General features: G+C 48.9%; 1 protein-coding gene across 7 annotated transcripts; it reads right to left on the reverse strand.

The window, feature by feature from the left end:
• Positions 1 to 14,688, reverse strand: H6PD (hexose-6-phosphate dehydrogenase/glucose 1-dehydrogenase). 7 transcript variants are annotated; one of them, XM_042794815.1, is made up of 8 exons: positions 14,161 to 14,558; positions 13,909 to 14,050; positions 13,117 to 13,204; positions 12,034 to 12,194; positions 9,595 to 10,251; positions 8,269 to 8,386; positions 5,776 to 6,045; positions 1 to 5,092 (listed from the first exon to the last, which is right to left on the reverse strand). In XM_042794815.1, the coding sequence occupies exons 5-8, from the start codon at positions 10,219 to 10,221 to the stop codon at positions 3,735 to 3,737; spliced, it is 2,373 nt and encodes a 790-aa protein (XP_042650749.1). In that variant the 5' UTR covers positions 10,222 to 10,251; positions 12,034 to 12,194; positions 13,117 to 13,204; positions 13,909 to 14,050; positions 14,161 to 14,558; the 3' UTR covers positions 1 to 3,734. The 7 variants fall into 7 exon arrangements, with proteins under 7 accessions (XP_042650749.1, XP_032863622.1, XP_042650748.1 ...); XM_033007731.2 differs by lacking the exons at positions 13,117 to 13,204; positions 13,909 to 14,050 and adding an exon at positions 14,652 to 14,688 and having other exon boundaries at positions 14,161 to 14,257; XM_042794814.1 differs by lacking the exon at positions 13,117 to 13,204.
• Positions 14,689 to 14,928: the final 240 nt, after the last annotated feature.

Here is a 14,928-nt window from a genome sequence, read left to right on the forward strand (position 1 = left end):
TATAAAAGTTGAAATGAAAAATGAATTACTTACAGTGTTAGTTTTCTATAAAATACATAAATAATCATAGCACTGAATTCTAGAAATGCACTTTGCCATTTAAAAAAATAATAAAAATGGTATTAGTAATCACTTATGGGAGAAACTGACTATAAGAAGTTACTCCATGGAGTTGCTTTTGCAAAGAAAGGTTAATACAAGCTCTCAAGAAGGTGCACACCTCCTATTATTAGCTTTCACAAAATAAAAATAGTACTGCTTCCTTGGCCTATAGCCCAGTGGATTTCTACCATTCTTCCTCATAAGATCTGTTACTTGTTTAACCCTTCCTCCCATATGCAGTCTCTCTCATGCCAGTCACAAGTTTTATACATTTAAAAATATTTGGTTTTCACTTGGCAAATGCTAAGCATTGAAGACTTTAACAGGAATTGTCTGTGTAAAAAGAAAATAGAGTCCAAAAAAAAAACCCCAAACAATCCAGACAGTTATGTTCACCAAGAAAAATATATGTAAGCTTCTACTGGATTTTAATAAAATCAATGATGAATTTTGGGGTGATCAGTTAGAAACCTCACAAACGAACTCTATTTTCAGCTGGAAAGAACAGAAACTCTCTGGGAAAAAAAAACACGTTATTTAAAAGTGCAAATAAACCTCTCTAAAATCAGTATTTATTTCAAAAGGTGCCAGCCAAATATTAACAGGAAAGTGTGCAGAAATAACACCAATGCCACAGTCATCTGTAAAGTAGTAATAAATTCTGTCATTCATAACAATATATTTATTCTCATATAGGTCACTTTTTCATTAAAACTTGTTCCCTCACACCAAATAGAAAAGAACTGGAATGAAGTTAACATGGCTATTTTTATTTAAAAGCGAAAAATTATGTTTGAATTTATGGACATACCAGACCTAAAACATCTTCCTCTGCACAGCTGTTTCAGCCACTGTGGTATATTTTGGAGCCAGTGTTTGCTAGCACTCATCTACGAAGAGAATTATTCCAGAAGAGTTATTCCAGTTAACTCCTAAGTGTATGTGCTTATTCCAGACTCCACTGTCAGCACATCCACTTGACAAGCAAGTCCTGCAGCGCTCACCTTCCTCCCTCTTTGCTATGCAACTCTCTTCCCCTGTGATTCATTTTCACCCTTTGGTGTTTGGGCTGGTAGTTACGCCTGCCTGTAACCATGAAATAGGCAGGAGCAAATTTATTCACAAACACCCACAAAAGACGGGTAACCAGCCATGCTGGTTGTCAAACCAGACCAGTTAAGGCACTTGTGTCTCTTCTGCGTTTGAGCTTTTGAGAAAGCAGCACCACAACTCCTCTCTATTCCCATGCTAAAGCCAAGCGATGCGCATTAGTGCAACTCAGCTCAGCTTAGTCAAATACAGTATGTAAAATGCAGCTTTTCTGGACCATCTGCAAGGTGGGGGAGGGTGTCTGCCAGAAATCACAGCCAGTCCCTGAAAATCTGGCCTTTTCCTTCTACACATAGCTTCTGCCAGGTTATGTTCTCCTTGGCTCTGTTTGCCTAGGGACTGCTGACGAGTAACAGGCTCTCCGGAGCTCACTCTGCACTTTCCTCTGTGCAATTAGCAGCGGACAACAATTCTGATTTCTACTTTAAGAGAAGCGCTATGGCGAAAGGTACCTGGGAGCACACGCTGTATGGACCTGCCCACCTTGCTTCATGTGCTATCAGAGCGTAGCACCTCTTCGTACCCAGATTTGCATCTTCATCATTAGGATTCAGCATACCCCTGTGCAGGGAGGGATTTTAAGCCAATGCCTATCGCCAAGCTCTCTAAAGCAAAGTCTCCTTCCTTCTCTATACTGCAGACTTTCCGCTCCCTAAGAGGTCACCGGACTCCTAGGTCCAGCTCCTGTGGATCGCAGTTTTTCCTTGCAAGGCTCCAGGGCTGTGAAGGGCAGCCAAGCCTGGCCCAGCCTCAGCCTAGCACACAATTTACTGCTGCTTCTCAGGGTCAGGGCGCCATCTCCTGTCAGCAGCACGGCCCCTGCCCAGCCCTCGGTCCCTGGGGCACCCCAGTCCCCTCCAGCTTTACCCTGTCACCCTCACACTGCTACTTCTCTGCGGAAACAGGGCCAGCATCCACAGAAAGAAGAGAGAAATCCCCTTGAAAGCAGCCTCCCCTCCTATGCAGAACTCTCCCTGCGGGCAGCCAGTACCGCATCCGTGGTTCCAGCTTCCTGCAGTGGGTCTGTCCCATCCTGGCGCTACCCCAGGGTGAGTGGGTTTGTCTCTAACCTCCACATGGACCATCAGCTCAGATTCTCCCATCCTGTGCTGTCTTGATTTCCTTACCAAAAGCTGCACTCTGGTGTGCTGGGGTGAATTACGCATTAGAGAAGATCACGGAGCATTTGGGGCTATCATGGAAACAGATACACACCCATTGTGCGTGGCAGCTTTCTGGGAAGGCGAAAATTAGGAAGAGGAGAGAGTGGGGTCTCTAGATAGGACTAGATGTCTCCCACCCTTCCTGTGAGCAACAGAACTATGCATTTCTATAACCACTTAATGTCCTGTCAACACAGAGATGCAATTCGCTAGTTCCATGTGCCCAAGAGATATACGTGCAGAGAAAATTCCCTCCCCTTATAAGTCAGAGTTCAAACCCCACCACCACCATCTGTGAACATTATAACTACCCTAACATGTGCTGTAATGACAGATACATTGATAGTTTATAAAGCTGCCTCGTGTAGAAATTTTATAAGCCACCGAATGACACTGCAAGCTTCAATTCTGAGGACAGAGAAAAGTTCATTTCAGAGAATGAGACAAAGGAAGAGAAAGAAGGTTAAAGAAAACATTTCTTTGCTAGCTAAACCCAAACCACTCTGAACACAAAGCTTCTCCCTCAATAATTATTGCACTGCAGGCAAATAACAGCTCTGTGAACTGCCATATTCCTCACCCTGTCCCCATTATTCTAACAGCCTAAAAAGCAAAGTGTCTTCCTTCTCCATCCCCCATGGTATCAGATATCCACTTAATGAAAGCAGCAAATTACTGCTTATAAACTCAGCCTCTGCCGCTGGGAAATTTGCAAAGACTCAGGACTGCAGTGAGCTCACAAATCAGCGTAGCACTTAGGGGCCACATGCCACAAAAGCAAATGGGCGTCTACACTTCCAGGAGAGCTTGGCCATCATGAGTGGCTGACTGACACCAAGATGGGCTGCACATACAAGACTACAGACCCATGTGCACAGAACCATCATTTTACCAAGACAACGACTCTGTGGCAGACAGGCTGAGTAGGGGATGAACATTTATTACTGTCTTCTGACCTGAGAATTAAAAAATAAAAATAAAAAAATTTGGCAGGTACTTAATTTAACAAGTCTCCTGTAGTGCCTGTGAGGTAGTTACATGCTAATAACCACAAAGGCCTGACAGGGAAAACCGAGGCACTTCAAGGTGAGGTAATTTGTCCAAAGTCACAGTCAGAATCCCTAGCAGAGCCAGAAATGCTGCACTGGGCTCTTGTCTCCTACGTAGCTCTGAACACTGAGCTGAGCTCCTTTCCGGGCTCAAATGTCAGAGGCGCGGCAGGCCACGGACTTCCCAGAAGGTTAGAGCAGTCTGTCAGAGATGAAGCAGCTGCTGGCAACAGAAAAACATGGATGTTGTGTAGGAAAATCCAGGCTGTAAGGGTCACGCAGACAAGGGAGGAGGGACAGTGTGAAAGCATCACCCAAGCAGAGCTTCATAATCCACGTACCACACCAGCTGGCCAGAGCTGGGGCTGACACCCGAGACAGGCCATTTCCTTGGCTCACGGCCCACTCTGCTGAGCAGGGTGGTGATGTCGTGCTTACCCTTCCCCAAAACCAGAACAAACACCTGCCTGGCCTGGTTGATGAGTGGTAGGCTAAGGCTCATCCTTTGGTGAGGTTTGACGGGGCTTTCAGTCAGCACCACCGTCTGAGCCCCTTCCAAGCCATTTTCAGAGTGGGGGAAGAGCGAGGCAGTGTGCCCATCGGCGCCCACCCCCAGCAGCACCAGGTCAAAGCTGGCATTGGCCACCAGTGCCATGATCTCCTTGGCATACAGCTCCGTGCCTCTGTCCTCTTCCACACAGAGCCGCTGGTTCAGGTGCACAGGCATGGGGTGGACATTGAAGTAGGGCACCCGGACACTCTGGAGGAGGTGGTTGTGCAAGCTGAAGAAGTTGGACTCCGTGTCAGTGAGAGGGACACAGCGTTCATCTACCAGCCATATGTGGGTGTGCTTCCATGGGAAGGCATAATGGTGTCTTGCCAGCCGCTGGAATAGGACCACCGGGCTTGAGCCACCCGAGAGGGCCAGGTGGAACTGCCCAGAATGTGCCACAGTCCTGCTTGCTGTCTTCTCGATGTCAGAAGCCAGCTGGGAGATCAGGTCCTCAGACCATGCTGAGACCAGGGGATGTTGCCGAAATTTGGACTGGATTGTCCTGTAATCATTCGGCATCAGCCTGTTGGGGTTCAGCAGTTCCACTGGCTCTGCCAGTGTGAATGCCACTTCCCCACTCACCATTTCAAAGTCTAAGAGGTGCTGGTTCTCCACACCCCCAGGGTAGAGGCGCAGGGGCTGGTGAGAAATACTGTCCAGCAGTGGTGTCCAGAACCCCCAAGAGGCCAACAGGTTCTCGGTGGTAATGAAAAAGTCCTTCCTGCCATGGTAGATGTTGGAGATGAGGACAGAATATGCATCTCTCTCTTTCACAGGGCTGTACATGTAATAATCGGACAATGGTTGTCCAAAAATGTGCAGGTCTGACTGACCCACTGCTTCTCTCCAACTGCCTTCTGGCATGACAGGCCTGAAAAGGTTCCTGCTCACAAGCACCGCAGGGGTGTTGAGTGCACCGTGCCCAATGTAGAAGATGATCTGCTTGGCCTTACATTGGCTGTGCCCTGCGTCCCTCAGAGTCTCGCTCTGAGTGCAGTAGGCCCGGTTCTTGAAGAGAACACGGACGTAACCTACCCGTTCATCCAGAGCTTTCCCAGAAGTGAGGAGGAAAGGGACCCCTTCCCAACGCAGGTTGTCACTGTGAACCAGCACACCTGAAATGACAGTGATCTCAGCTAGCAAATTAAATCTGAACAGCAAGCAGATGTGAAAGGATCTCTATCACCTACCCATCATTCTCCTTCCTTAGCTCCCAGAAATCTTGGCATCCACTGTGTCTCTCGCTCCACATTCAGCCCTTTCATGACACCACTGGACTAACTGCTCGCTAGTTACCCTGCTGTGCCTCCTCCCAGATATCCTACTTGAGTAGCCTCCTTTCCTTTTGCAGGAAACCAGCTTCTGAGCACAAATATCATTCAGACAGAATGTTTAATGTTCAGAAGACACAGCATGGCCAGAGATGGCCTTGTGATCTATTAATCACAGAGAACTGCCAATGCTTTACCCTTCAGACACAGAGAGCAACTCAACTTTATGAAAAGGCAAAGGAGTTTGCAGGCCATTTCTAAATATAACGCAGAGATCCTATCAAGAATAATGCGACTTAGCTCTTAGACAATGCTTCCCATTCACTGGATCATTAGGTAACTAACATGACAGCAGTATTATCTTGTTACAGCTCCCAGTTACCATGCCAGTGGATGCCTGGAGACATCCCTGTGTCAGCAGTGATGTCCAGAGTCATGGGGGTGGTATCAGCATGCAAGGACTCACATCTCCTGCTCTGCTCAGCTCTAGACAACTCCCTTCTCCAGGGCCCAGACCAAACTCTCACCTGCAAAGGTTGGTGTTGTGCTGATGTAGTCTTGTGCCTTCTGCAGTTCCTCCTGTACTTGGCTGGCATATGCCTGATACTGACCCAGCACAGCACTGGTTCTCTCCAGGCCCCGCAAGGACTGGAAGGCCTGCAGCTTGCACTGCAAAACCTCTTCGGCCCTGCTCACGTTGGCTGGGAGCTCCATGGTCAGGAACATCAGGGCCTCTGTGAGGTGGTTCTGCAGCACGTCCCGGATGACTCCATACTGCTCATAGAAGCTGGTGCGGCCTGAGGACAAAGAGGAAGTAAGATACTGGTAAACTGATGTCGTTTTCTTGCAGCCTTGTGCTCTGCATGTATAATGTGTGCAAAGGAGAACAAAGAGCACAAGCCCAAATTAGTTTGCACCAAGCTCCTCTTCTACCGGCCCAACACTTGACTTGAAGCTATCAAGCTCAGAGAAGTTGCGGATGCCTCATCACTGGAAGTGTTCAAGGTCTAGCTGGATAGGGCTTTGAGCAACCTGACTTAGTGAAAGATGTCCCTACCTGTGACAGGAGCATTAGACTAGATGATCTTCAAACGTCCCTTTCAACTCAAACCATTCTATGGTTCTAAGCCTTTCCTCTCCCTCCCTCCAGAGGGACTTGCAGAATGCTTCTGCTGCTAAAATAAAGATAAAGGGTTCCCACAGGACTGCTTGTCTTCCACAGAGCCAGACATAATCCTCCCTTTGGGTGCTTACAGGGCTTAAACCCAGCAGGAGTTTCTTGCCTGATACTCCCCAAGTGCACAGAGCAGAAAGCAGCTTTGCTTTCTTAGGCTGCTTGTGCTTTCAGAAGCTGCAGTCCGTGACTGGCAGCAATATCCAGCTCAGACCTCCCACATACAGCACGATGCAGGGCCCCTGTATATCCCTTGCCCTGACACGCCAGGCCCACACAGCACAGCACCTGGACCTGGGACTCCACACAACGTGTGGAGTAGCTGGAAAGTGGGGTGAGAACAGGGACTCCAGCAGCTCTGAGGCTACACACCAGGTTCACAGAACAGCTGAAGCTGGGCCCTGGCAATGAGTGCTGCTCTTCACTGCCCCTTTTCCCCTGGTTTTCATGTCCTCAGAAGGCTCTGGCTGAGCCATGCCCTTGGGCAACAAAATTTCACACACAAAGCCCTGCATCTCTTTCCCTGCCTGACTTGTTATGCAGGTGGAAACAGAGGGGAGAAGGACAATGCATTTATAAAGGAAGTGACTCAAACAGATGCCTTTCTGTAGTCTAGCAGCAGCAGGCTGCACACTGCAGACTACATCACGGCCATAGGCTTCCCCTATTGATTGATACATTTATCTCCCTTGCTCTAATCCAAAGGCACATTCATTAAAGTAATCAATGCTGCAGACTTGCTAGGAGCCAGGCTGCCAGCTGAAGCCGCACAGGGGGAAAAAAGACATCAAATGAAAAATTGCAAAGTTGTTCAGAGCAGGGAGGGTGCAGGGTGTAGCTGGGGCTATGCACAGACAACACTGTTCTCCCTAAATCTCTCTGCAGTGGATCCCTCTCCCACAAACAGGCCCAGGTGAAGAGGTGAGGTCTGGGCTGCCAAGCCGATTACTCCAAGTTTGATAAAATTTCATTAATTGAGTTTGTGGTGGCTGAGGAAGGAAAGGAGGGAGAGAGGGAGGGAGGAGGAATACAGAAGAGGAGGTAAAGCAAGTGGAGGAGCAATCCTGATGTTGCAGAACTGAGGGCGCCTGACATCGCAAGAAGTGCTGCGGGTGGCAGTCCAGCCCAGAGCGCTTTATGCTGAGCACTGCAGAGCGGATGCTGCAGCATTGCAGGGAGCAATTGCAGCCGTGTCCTTCAGCAGGAGACCCATGCTAGCAACTCTGGGCTTGGATTTTCTCTCTGCAATGCTCTTTCTTACTATAGAGAGGAAGGGAAAGAAACAGGCAGATAAATGCAGACTGACCTAGGTACCTAGACTGACACCGACTAGCTGATACGAGTAACATCCAGGCAAAAGATGCAAAAGCATCCTTCAAAGAACAGCACAAATGTATACTCCGTGTGAGCTTGGTAGCTAACAAGACAGGCATAAAAAAGGGTTGTTGTTACAACCACCAGATTATTGCAGCACTGAACTGAAGTGGCCTTAGGTTGGATCAATTCCAAATCCAGTGCCTTCTACCAAGATTTGGGGTAGAAAGCTAGGTGCAATGCCCCCAGAGCTCTGCAGCAGAGCAAAGTAGGGGATTGTGTCCCTGCTCCCAGCTGAACTGCAGTGGGAATTTTTTCTTGGAAGCAGCAACGCTACCTGGAAGCAAGTCAGTCACTAGCATAGTAAGTGTAAGACAGTCCCTCTCTATTTACAGGGAGCAATATATCATTCATCTGCTCTTTTTTGTTTCTGCACCAGCACTACTTCAAGGGCCACTTCCATGTAATTAACGAACCTGCCAGTTCTGCTGCTCACTCATTCACCCTAGCTCTGCACACTTGCCTCACCAACCTTTAGCATCCACAGTCTCTTTCAAGACAATCTCCACTCTTTCCACATGATGTCGGTTCCAAATTGGATCCAGAAATTGTCGGTTCTGATCTCGAAAAGGCAGGATATGGGCTACAGCCTGTGAAGGGAAAAATCAAAGACCCAACAAAAACTCCCCAGATTCCCACAGTATCTTTGCCTCACTGCCCCATCCAGCACTGGGATGTGGCCAGCTCTGGCGGGCCAGCAGACATGCCACACCACACAGAGCAGAGTGGGTCAGAGAAGAGAGAAATCAGCAAGAGAGCCTGCAGTGATGCACAATGGGGTCTCCAATGACCGTACAGAGCAGACATTAAAGGTCTTTCTGAGGCATTTTGAGGTTTCATGTGAAAAAGGCTGAACTACAAACTGCAAAGCACTCAATTTATATCCGTCAAAGGACAAAGGGCTGAGTCAGACCATCCTGGGACTAACGTAGAGCTCCAAAGTGCTGAAATACATCAGATCAGATGCTTACACCACTAAAGCCATCTGCTTCTTTTGGGAGAAAAAAAAGAAAAAAAGAAAAAAAAAAAAAGAAGAAATCCCCCCTCTTAATAGAGATGCTCCTTGCAGCTGGACATGCAACCTTTTGAGTAAAATCTGGCCACAGTGCCATGGCTGGAACAGGCTACTTTGAAAATGTGGCATCACATTCCTCTAAAACAAGGATGGCACGTCCTTGAACACATTCCCTCTGGGACAATGCAGCTCCACATCCTGAGCTGTCCCTGCAGCAGCCAGTCCTTCATGCGCTCAGTGGAGCACAGGGCAGGAAGCAACCTTCTCCTAAGCATCCCACAAAACTAACATCGCATCAGCTCCCTATCATATCAAATTAAAAACTACTTCTAGAAGCCACGGCTAAGCAGAGAGGCCTGTGTGTAATGAGATGGGAGAACTGTGAGAGGGAAAAGGCTTTGCTTATTCAGCGAAATCAAAGCCCTGACCTTGTTGAGAAGACCAGATGAATTCTGCATCTCTCCTTCATGCATACACACAGTTCACCCCTACACCCTGGCTTCCCTCTGGAGAGGGGACCCTCATCACTCTAATGGGAGAAAGCCCTGCTGTGGTCTGCCCATCTCCTCTGCTCTGTAAGAAGATGGGCAGCAGCACAATACAGGACAAGAATAACAATATAGGACTCCATAAGCAACTGGAGGTAAATGAGCACACTCAGTGGTTCTGCCTGAATTTGAGAGGGGAACAACACTCTCATTAGAATCAGAGCTGACATCCAACACTCTCCCAGCCACTAAATCCCTCAACCTGGCAGGGGGCTGCGCACTGCAAGCTGCTCACCTGTTTGCCAAGGTAGTGGTCCACCCGGTACATCTCCTCTTCCCTGAAGAAGCTTGTCAGCTCTGCAGCCAGCTGCTGGGCTGACTCCAGGTCATGGCCGAAAGGCTTCTCCAGCACCACACGCAACCAGGCTCCTGGAGGTGGTCTGCAGCTGCTGTTGATGTGGCGGGCAATCTCTGTGTAGGCAAATGGTGGTACTGAGAAGTAGAAGATCCTTCCAGCCTCTTTCAGCCCCTCCTGGCGAAGCAGCATCTCAATCTCTCTGTTCAGCACAGTGTAGTTTTCGGCAGTCTTCAGCTGGTGGTATTGGCTCAGCTTCAGGAATTGGTCCTTGAGCACAGCACATCTGTCGGGAGATTCATCTGGGGGACAGGCCAGCTTCTTCAGCACATCAAACATCAGCCTCTGCCCTGGCTCCAGAGCAGTCAGTGCAGCCCCGTGGAAAGTGAAGCTGTGGCCACTGCTCACTTGGTCCATGTAGAGTTGGAATAAACCCTGCCACAAATACTTCTTGGCCAAATCACCTGTGGCTCCCAGCAAGACCACTGAGATGTGGCCCCGGGATGCTTCAGCCAGTGATGGCAAGGCTCCCATGAGCAACACTGTACACAGGACTCTTCTCAGCATCTTTGGAGAGAAGAGGTAGATCCAAGATCACTAGAGGACAGGATTAAAAAAGAAAATCTGCCAATCCATGTTATAACACTGCAAAACACAGTGCAAGGTACCTGCTTTCCCATGGCTGAAGAGCCAGGGACTTCTGCCTGGATCGTCCGCCCAACAGTCTCTCCTCCCCTCCATGATTTGAATCATGGTAGTAACTGGAGCTCTTGAAAAGACTGTAGCCTCCTTATGCAAACCAAGAAGTGGAAGACAGCATGTGCCTACGGTCTTTCGGTAGCCTAAGCATTGTTCCCACAGCTGAGTTAATGAGGGGGTGTCAATGCCTTTAGACTGTGAAACTGAAAACCATTTTAATACATATTTCAGAGCTGTCTACAGATGAACATGTGCCTGCAAATTAAGTACTGCTTTCAACAACCTCCTGTTTGGGACTTTGGTCAAATGGTATTATGCTGTTGTGGCACTGCTTCATGTCAATATTGTCACAGCAGCTCAGAAACAAGCATAACCACTGGCAGTTCTAGTACACAGGCTGTTCTTTAATGCAGTGTACCTTAATGACTCATGTGCACCATCACTTATGAACAGAGCTGAATTAGGTTCTAATAAACTACTGGGAGACGAATGGTCTGATAAAACAACACAGGGGAAGAAGTTTAGTCCTTAAAACTGAGTCTAGACATGAGCCAGTCTAGATGCTGCCTCATGATGGTTGTGTACGCAGCCCGGAGACAATGGGGGGTTTGTGTTCTGCCTACTGCAACTTTCCATCACTGCAGAGTGCATGTCAGCACCGTTTTGGCCTTCTCCACTCAGTACCCATTCAAACCACTACAGCCAACAACAACTGGTCTCCCTGACCAAAAAGCCCTTTTGTTCATTCTTATTTATTCTTGTTTCTCGAATCCAAAATAAAGTTGTTTTTAAAAGAAATGACACATTTAGTTCTTATACCTAGAAACATGGCAATGACTTTACATCTCAAGAGAGATAATCCAGAACAAGTGAAAAAACCATTGTGCTGTTCTCATTACATCAGGTATTATTTCAGAAGCTCTTACACTGGCTATCTCATTCTCTTAATTTCATTTTCTGAAGTTGTGTTTAGTTGGATCATAGCCTTCACAGCACACAAGATAATTAACTTCTTTAAAAACTTTTAGTTCTGGTCAATAAATTTCTAACTTTTAATTTTACCTGTATAGGAAAACCAGCCATTTTTTGATACAAAGAGGAAAAAGTACATGGCTTTTTTATACTGGTGCAGTTGCAGTCTCACTAGGCTTTGCACTGGCGTGATTACACCATTTTTAAAATGGCAGTTTTGTGTCCATACAACTGAGAAATGGATCTTGGGTATGAGAATGAACATGATCAACTTAACCTTCTGCAGGCAGAGACAAGACAGGAGAGTGTCTCATCAGATTCATGCATTCACAGTCTGCTGGAAAACATATCACTGGCTCCATAGCTCCAGCTGCATCTGTACATATGCCCTAGGAGCAAAAGCTGTTAGCTTTTACCTGCCTAGAATTACTCAGGATTGTTTTTCCTAGCCTGGCGCAAAAGGCCTGATCCTTGCTCCCCTTGAATGGCAGAGGGATGAAACACAGATCTTGTCCTAGCTCTTGACTGGCTCTCCCACTGCAAAGCTCCCAGAAAAGTCACTGTTCCATCACTAAATCCACAAAGGATCTAAGTCAGCTAAAGAATGAGGATAGCTAAATCAAAACAAGGAACTTCAGAGTATCTTCCCCTGTCTGCAGCTTGAACTGGTATTCATAAATCTCACGTTTCTCTCCCCAGCAGACTCACCTGAGTAATACAGGAACTTTATAGAAACCGCAGTGGCAAAAGTAGCTGGAAACTTGTCTTCTCCACAGCCTCTCTGAAGTGGAGATCTCTCTTCTCCTGTGACTGAGTGTATGGCAGACTCTCTGATCAATGCAAGTAAGAAAAGGCAGGTTGTTCTCTTCCTGGTTAATGGGAGGAAAGACTCAGTTACAACAGAGAATAAGCAAATGTGTGTGTGCCAGCGATGTCCCAGCACATCCCAGCTCTCAGCCCATACACTCTGGCTGTGCTAAACCTTTTGACTGCCATTTGTGAGCAGACAAAATGCAGGCAGTGTCTTCCTGACTAACTGCTCTGCTTTACCTCTGAGCTCAGATCCATGCTGAAGGTCTCCAGCTGAGACCCTAGCAAGCCTCCCCAGGAGCAGTCCCCCACTTCAACCCTCAGAAGAAAGGGCTTCCCAGGACTGTAACCCTGGTGCAGTGAGAAGGAGGCACTTTTAGTGACCCTCCCCAGGACGGCAGGATGGCACTTAGGTGATGCTGCTGTGCCTTCTGGGCACCCCAGCATCCCTCTCAAAGGTCAGTTTGCATAGAGACTCCTTAGCTTTTCCTTCCCCATTTTCTGCATGGAAATCCGACAGCAGCTGAGCATCAGTTAGCCCACCACAACCACAGCCCACTCTGCCACTGAGCAAGGAGAGAGCCCCAGTGCTCCCCACAGGGCACATCACTCCCTCAAGAGTTGGCCCAGTATCCATCCATTGCTCTTCTCCAGAGAGCTTCAACAGGTATATTGTAGTCTGTGAATCTAACTCTTATCACCCTTCCCCAGCCTTCTGTTGTGACTGCCTCCCTTCCCTCCCTTCTTGCTGTACTATGTAAGCTCCACATACCCACTTAAGGAATCCAACAAATAGTGCTGGCAATTGCAGAGGGGCAGAAATGTGGCTCCTAAGATTTTGCTGGCAGTATAAATTATTATAATTTTAAGCAGAGATTTGTTTTTTCTTCCCCCACTACATGGTTATAGCACAGATAAGTTTCTCAGTGCAATAAAGTAATATTTACATTTGCTTGAGCAACCTTTATTCCAGGAACCTACAGATGTTTGACGTAGTGCCCGTTGCACCTTGGCAGGCTGCAGTTACTGCCATGCTGTACAGAGACCACAGCTGAAGAGCAGGTACCTACTGTGGAATGGAAAGGGTTTGGGTGGGTCATTTTCTTCCATGTACCCAAGGAAATTAGTGAATTAGCCAAGTAGTTTCCTGGCAGATTCAGCTACACAGTCACATGTATTTCCAAACCAACTGAAAACCAGTTTCACAACACTCCCAATTGCAAAATATTGTGCTACACTGCCCAGAATAAGCACAGTAAACTGAGGGATGTTTGTTTACCGCCTTCATATCAGATAATTACCACTGTTCACATTAAAAAATAAAACTCTAAAAATCCCCCAGCCAGCCAGAACAAAGTTACTCAGTCAGGCTTCTGGAAAAGACTCCTGGGCCCGATCTATATAAAACACTGTAAGAGCTTAACCCAGCAGTATGTGTAAGACTGTGCATTCCCTTGCAGTCCCTGGAGTTCCAGTTTGACAGGAGCTCACTTGAGGTCATTTAAGTTCCCCTGCTGTATGGGAAAACTGGAAAAGATCTTTTTTGTTACTGCTGCATCCCCACTGAAAAAGAATTAACAGATGAGTGGCCAAATGCAGCGTGGCCTGGGGCTCCTAGGTGGCTGTGCACATGCAACACAAGAAGGAAAGAGTTACTGAGATTCCTTGAGAATCAGGAAAAACATATTGGTCTTCTGCATATGCAAACATTGGAGTGGGAATGACCTCACTGTGAGCTCCTGGAAAGGTCAGAGGCTTAATGTGGAGACTCACAGTAAAAGCAAGCTGAGAGATGCCTGAATTACTGTTTGGCCTTTCTTGTTACCCGTCCAGTGCCGCACCGACACACAGTCTCACTCCTACAAGCAAGCAAGCTCTGGCCCAGCACAGCCACAGCGGCTCCGACTCCGAAGCCCTGGAGTAGGAGGACAGGGTTACAGTGAGAAAAATCACTACAGTGCGTAGGCACCATCGCAGCCAGCCCGACACCAAAGCCCAGCGACGAAACCTCTGCGGCGTGGGTACCTTGCTGTCACCGCCAGCCTGCGCCCGGAGACCCCACTCTCACCATCCGCTTTCCCCAGACTCGTCCGCTGGCGATTTCCTCCCGGCTTCCCGAGCCCTGGGGATGCAGAAAAGGCTCGGTGACCGTCCCTCACCACGGACACAGGTATGCGGCACCAACACGCGTGACAGGGGCGGCTGGCCGTGCCGAGAAGCACGGCGGGGGCGTGGGGGAAGCGGTTTGCCGGGGAGTGGGTTGGTAGGACAACGGGCGTTACGCGGAGGGAAGCGGGGCCAGGGCCGGGGCCGCTGCCTTTCGCTCCTCCGGGCACCGCGGAAACCTCCCGCCGGCCCCGGCCGCCCACGGAGCGGGAAGGCCGCCGCACGGGGCTGCCCGGCCACGCACGGGAGAAAGCCGCCTTTCCCTTGCTGCCACACGCTGCCGCGGCGGGGGAAGCCGGGCTAAGAGCCCACTCCATCTTCCGTGCCCCGACCCGCCGCCCCCCACTCACCTCCCTCCCCCTGGGCCCGCGTGTGGGGCCGCGGCGGCGGCGGCGGGCGGGCCCGACACATCGCCCCGCCCGCCGGGGCGCTCCTCCCACCGCCGAGAGATTCTGCGGTTTGCGTCGGCTCTAGCCGGAGAGCGGCGGTCGGGAGGGGCGAAAAGTGCAGGGCCCTGGGGACACAGGCCACAGTGGGGACAGCTACCCTTGCCTAGCCACCCGTGCCCAGCCCCGGCTGTGTGAGTGCGCCCTGGGCACTGAGGCTTGCAACCTTTCGGCACCTGGG

The sequence above is a fragment of the Tyto alba genome, unplaced genomic scaffold, assembly GCF_018691265.1.
Source record: "Tyto alba isolate M040663 unplaced genomic scaffold, T.alba_DEE_v4.0 Super-Scaffold_20000042, whole genome shotgun sequence".
Lineage (NCBI taxonomy): Eukaryota > Metazoa > Chordata > Aves > Strigiformes > Tytonidae > Tyto > Tyto alba.

Bases quoted from the DNA above. Each gene is read 5' to 3' on its own strand.
- H6PD (XM_033007731.2), bottom strand. From the start codon at position 10,221: ATGCTGAGAAGAGTCCTGTGTACAGTGTTGCTCATGGGAGCCTTGCCA. The intron at 8,387-9,594 runs GTGAGCAGCTTG...TTCCCTTCACAG, and splicing joins ACCACTACCTTGGCAAACAG to GCTGTAGCCCATATCCTGCC. The intron at 6,046-8,268 runs GTTGGTGAGGCA...CTTTGTCCTCAG, and splicing joins AGAGACTGTGGATGCTAAAG to GCCGCACCAGCTTCTATGAG.